Source organism: Cupressus sempervirens, chromosome 1 (assembly GCF_028749045.1).
Source record: "Cupressus sempervirens isolate cs-2001-9-10 chromosome 1, ASM2874904v1, whole genome shotgun sequence".
Classification (NCBI taxonomy): domain Eukaryota; kingdom Viridiplantae; phylum Streptophyta; class Pinopsida; order Cupressales; family Cupressaceae; genus Cupressus; species Cupressus sempervirens.
Window position 1 is genome coordinate 210,254,692 of NC_143118.1, and position 5,405 is coordinate 210,260,096.

The following is a 5,405-nucleotide window of genomic DNA, read 5'->3' on the forward strand; positions in this document are numbered from 1 at the left end:
AAAATTAATAAAGAATTGTTACGTTATGTTGTTATTATTCTTACTATTAAATTTCAAATTCCACTCATATGTTAAATGTTTAATATTAATATTAAATGTTGAAAAGGACAAATCATGTTCATGTATTTGTAACTTACCTTTAGAAAACGAGTTAATAAAAAATTGCCCTTGTACTCTCTTATGCGATTTTTTATCCTGCTGATAGCACGCAGAATGTGATTCTCAAAGTCGATAAAAAAAACATCTAACAAGATCAATCCAAAAGCTCTTACAGATTATACTTAGTTATATATTTTTTCTAAAATAGTAAATGACTATTAATTTTATCAACTAGCAGTAAATAGTCTTATAAGAATGGAAATCTACAGGGCTTTGTATACGTCTGTTTGGCTTCACACAAGCAAGTCGATATGCCTCAGAGAACTCTGCCAAGCTCCCGATAGCGTAATAGAGATTAAGAGATCCCACGATCTGGGATTTTATTAGATCCAGAAAAAAATAGAGTTGGAAGAGGGAGTGATTAGGAAAATCAAGTAAAATGGATTCAATGAGGGTACTGGGAAGCAATAAATTATTATTAGAGAAGAATGTTCAAATGGTTAGCCATAGATCTATTTCCCGTAATTTAGGTATGCCAGTCATAGCGATTAGCAGAAGAAACCAGACGGATTTTTGTTATTTCCCTTCACTTCGCAGCACTTCCTCTTTAATCACATTGCAGACATCTAGGAGAGTAGCTGCGAAATCTACTTCCATAACTAGAAGTGGTGAGACTAAAACTGTGCCCACAGAAGAGCGCGTCAAGGAATATGAAATCAATGGTGAAGTAGTACTGCAGAAGGTGGCCTTTCTCAACCTTACAGACTACTCTGCAACTGTGGCCGACGAAATTTCTGAGCTGATGGGGAAAAGAGTTTCTCTTGAGCTTGTGAGCAGCGACCAAATTGATCCCGGTATTATATACACTGCAAAACTTATAATAAAACAATTGATTTATATTTGTCTTGAATGGATTCTCCTGACCTAATTTCACTCATCTGCATTTAATACTACTTTCTCGTTTCACCTTCTACTGTTGTGCTATTGAATCAGTTTTAAAATATGGTATATCAGTTATTTTCAGGGCATGAAAACTCAATATAAAGTTAATTCATTGATGTGTGTGATGTTTGGTATGTAGAAACGGGATTAGGGAAAACGGTTGGGCAGCCTTCTAATTTGAAGTGGAATCCATGGGACGGACCCATTTCGAGTGAGACAAGCTGCACGATTACTTTTAAATGGAACTCTGGGCTTGGTTTTCCCGGTGCATTTGTCATAAAAAATATGCACAGCCGAGAGTTCTTTCTGAAATCACTCACCATATCCATCCCAGGCCAGGGGAAGGTTCGTTTTGAATGTAATTCATGGATAACCTCTTCTCCGCTCAACCCTAATGCCCGTGTTTTCTTCGCCAATAAGGTTTGATATCATTAGCAAGTCCTGTTCAATGCTTTAAATATTTGTTATCCATTCGCATAGGACTGACATACATGTGTTTTAACAGAGCTTTCTTCCAGAGGAAACGCCAGTGGGTTTGAGGAAATTCAGGGAATTAGATTTGATATCCCTGCGAGGAGACGGAACCGGAGAAAGGAAGGTTTCGGATCTCGTATATGATTATGATGTCTACAATGATATTGGCGAGCCAGACAAAGGCCTAAAGAAGGAAGTTTTGGGGGGATCGCAGGAATTTCCTTATCCTAGAAGATGCAGAACAGGTCGACCACGAGTTAAAAACGGTAAGGATTTTACATTACTAGAAGGCCCATTCAGATTTATATTTCGGAGCAAATTAGACTTAGTAACCCAGATTAGGAATTAGGGAAATACCCGAATTCGAAAATGTTGCCTGTAGGTTAGATCAATTGAGAAATACCCAAATTTGAATATGTTGCCAGTAGCTTAGATCGAATTAGACCTAATTATGAAATAATCTCGACAATACAAGCAGCGTAAGTTTCCGATTGAATTCTGATATGTTTTTTGGTTTGGTAGCACCGGAGTTCGAGACCCGTACAAGCTCGAATTTTATTCCACCGGACGAAAGGTTTCCTTACACAGACTTCTCAGATTTTGGAGCCCACATAATCACGGCAGTTGCTAACGCCATAATCCCCACTCTCTCTAATCTCTTCGACTACGCCTTCGAATCCTTCGAAGAAGTCAGTGAACTTTACAAACGGGGATTGGAAAGCGCCGCCAATTCTCGCAGGAAACTCCGTCGAGTTAATAACTTATTCCTTTTTATCCAGGGACTCTACGAGGACCTGATGAATGACGTCCAGCTCATAAGTTTCAGTCGCCCACAAGTTGTCGAAGGTGAAATTAAACATAAGGGATTTAGTTCTAATTTTGATCAAATAATCCAACTAACCATGACTAATGTTTTGTGCTACTACAGCTGATGAACTCGCATGGAGAAGCGACGAGGAGTTCGCACGACAAACACTTGCAGGCATAAATCCACTGGTGATCCAATGCCTAGAGGTACAAACCCAAATTCTCAAAAGTCCAAATCTCTTACTTTCTATTCTTCTTTCGTATCTCAAATATCATATGATTTGCTGTTTTTTGGACAGAAATTTCCTCCTTCCAGCAGTCTAGATGAAAACATGTACGGCCCACAGAAGAGCTCCATCACAGCCCAACACATAGAAAAGAACCTTGAAGGCCTTTCTCTCGATCAAGTAATTTCTGTCCTCAAAAAAAGTGATCTTGTTGTATTTGTCTTATAATGATATAATGCAATATAATGTAAAAATTACAACAGGCCACTTCATTGAAAAGGTTGTTTATTGTGGACTACTATGATGCTTATATGCCCTACATCGAGCGCATCAATAAGCTTGCTGAAGATGTCAAAGCATATGCAAGCCGCACAGTTTTTTTCCTCACCAGAGAAGGAACATTAAAGCCGGTGGCCATAGAGTTGTGTTTGCCGCCAAGTGATGAAAAAGAGGCTGTACGAAAGGTCTTTACACCAGAAAAATATGGGACGGAAAAAGGAGCGGTGTGGCAGCTGGCCAAAGCCCATGCTAGGGTCAACGATGCAGGTTACCATCAGCTCGTTAGCCACTGGTATGGTCTCAACCATGTCCCTTCATTAAACATCTCAGAGTCTAATTAGATTTTGGTAGAACTACCAGGGATTAGAAAAATGGTGTAGACCTCGTCAGAAAATCATTTGTTTCAACTTAGGCAAACTTCTGTTTTGTAATTGACTGCAGGCTCAGAACTCATTGCATCGCAGAGCCTTTCATTATAGCAACACACAGACAACTAAGCAAAATGCACCCAGTGTACAAACTATTGATACCCCATTTCCTCGATACCATGGACATCAATCAAGCTGCCCGCCAGAGCTTGATAAATGCAAATGGAATTATAGAACAAGGCTTTACTCCAGGTAAATATAGCATGGAAATTTCATCTAAAGCGTACAAACAGTGGAAGTTCAATGAGCAAGGATTGGAGTCGGACCTACTTAAGAGGTAAGTGATAAACAAATCTCATTTCTCACTGCAAGTTTTATCATTGCCTGATTAAATATTAAAGGCTTTTTAAATTGAGTCTTTAATCTGCCATGTGCCGTTTAGGGGAATGGTAGTCAGGGATCCAGAAGGGCCAAATGGTCTGAAGCTTGTGATTGAGGACTATCCATATGTTGTTGACGGCATTGAAGTATGGTTTGCCCTAAAGCAATGGGTTTCAGACTACTTCTCTGTGTATTATAAGGATAATGTGTCAATTCAAAAGGACAAAGAATTGCAGGCTTGGTGGGATGAAATAGTAAATGTGGGGCATGGAGACCTTAAGGACGATCCGAGCAGATGGTACAAGATGGATTCTTTGAATGAAGCAGTGGAAATAGTGACAACTATAATCTGGACTGCATCTGCTCACCATGCCGCAGTAAACTTTGGGCAGTACTCGTACGGAGGATACATGCCCAATTTGCCCACCATGAGCAGGCGCTTAATTCCAGAAAAAGGAACAGCTGAATATGACGAACTCCTCAAGAACCCAGATGCATATTTCCTCAAGACTGTGTCTACTCCAACGCAGGCAACCATTATCATGGCTGTTTTGGAGATTTTGTCAAAGCATGCAAAACACGAGGTATACGTGGGACAGTTGCAGGGGTCTACTATGGATAGAGTAGATGATCCAAGAGTGGCAGACGCATTCGCGAAATTTTCAGCAAACATGACCAGAATTGAGAAGAATATAATCGAGAGGAACAATAACTGTGAAGTTTATAAGAACAGGACTGGACCTGCTAAAGTTCCTTATACCTTACTCTACCCTGACACTACAGATTTGTCGAAATCAGGCGGTCTAACAGGCCGTGGAGTGCCCAATAGCATTTCCATCTAATTGAATAAAATCATTTAGTAGATTATCACCCATGATCGGATCCACTGCCATTTTCCTTCAAGTTGAAAAGAGCATGGCCATTGTGGTGAATAACAATCATGTGGTTGCTTATAATGTAGCCAGTGCGTGCATTGTTTCTAGTGTAATAGAGTGGAGCATGGGTGCTTTGGAGTGGACATTTTTCTATTTTGGTTTCGAAATAAATTGCGCCTTAAAATGATTGGAATGTGAAACTATGTGATATTCATATTTATTTAGCATCATACAAGTTTTTTTATGATAACAAGAAAAATAATTAAAAATGAATGAATATGTTTAACTGACTAAAATGGCTTTGGAGTAAAAACTTGATGTATAAAGGAGTTGAACGATGGTAAATGATTTGTATATAAACAACATCTGTGACTTATAATTATTAAAAATTTATGAATAAATAAGAAAGAGTATTTTCATTAAGTAAATTGGGAAAGGGTTTAAATTATCTAAAAATATCAAGTTTGAGAGTGGTTTGAATGAAGTTTACAAGTAGTAAACTCAACTAGCAAAATCAAACAAACTAAATTCTAAAAAGTTTCAATAATGAAAAAGATCAACAACTAAAATATTGACAAGAGAAACTAGATGGAGAAGAGATTAATATCCCTCCACTCCTCACTCTCAAGGAATGAATCCTCTATAGATATCCACAAAATTGAAGTTGAAGCACTACAATGCTCTTTGGTGAGTTATCTGCCATCTCCTTTTTGGTTTCCTATATTCAAGCTCCTCATGAAGAATGTTGTAGTGAGTAGTTATTTTATTTTTTTATGAAGATTGCCTTTTTTTGTTTCTAATTGAATTTAGATTTTTGTATTATAAAAAATATAGAATTAATACATAATTTTTTTTAAAAATTAATTTAATTTATATGTATTGGAATCTATGTATATATAATGTTCAATTTTCCTCAATAAATTAAGTTTGTTTACTTGTTATTTATTGCAATT

At 37.6% G+C, this 5,405-nt stretch overlaps 1 protein-coding gene across 1 annotated transcript; it reads left to right on the forward strand.

Moving 5' to 3' along the window:
* The first annotated feature begins 366 nt into the window (after positions 1 to 366).
* Positions 367 to 4,595, forward strand: LOC149576887 (linoleate 9S-lipoxygenase-like). Its single transcript, XM_089820500.1, has 9 exons — positions 367 to 953; positions 1,181 to 1,461; positions 1,547 to 1,781; positions 2,038 to 2,361; positions 2,444 to 2,529; positions 2,622 to 2,729; positions 2,813 to 3,120; positions 3,270 to 3,533; positions 3,639 to 4,595. Exons 1-9 carry the CDS (start codon positions 539 to 541, stop codon positions 4,417 to 4,419), a joined length of 2,802 nt encoding a protein of 933 aa, XP_089676626.1. The 5' UTR covers positions 367 to 538; the 3' UTR covers positions 4,420 to 4,595.
* The last annotated feature ends 810 nt before the right edge of the window (positions 4,596 to 5,405 follow it).

What these genes read in the sequence shown, in the direction of transcription:
- LOC149576887 (XM_089820500.1), top strand. Translation starts at nt 539, where the DNA reads ATGGATTCAATGAGGGTACTGGGAAGCAATAAATTATTATTAGAGAAG. An exon ending in CATCAGCTCGTTAGCCACTG is followed by an intron (nt 3,121 to 3,269) that starts GTATGGTCTCAA and finishes AATTGACTGCAG; the next exon opens with GCTCAGAACTCATTGCATCG. An exon ending in GAGTCGGACCTACTTAAGAG is followed by an intron (nt 3,534 to 3,638) that starts GTAAGTGATAAA and finishes TGTGCCGTTTAG; the next exon opens with GGGAATGGTAGTCAGGGATC.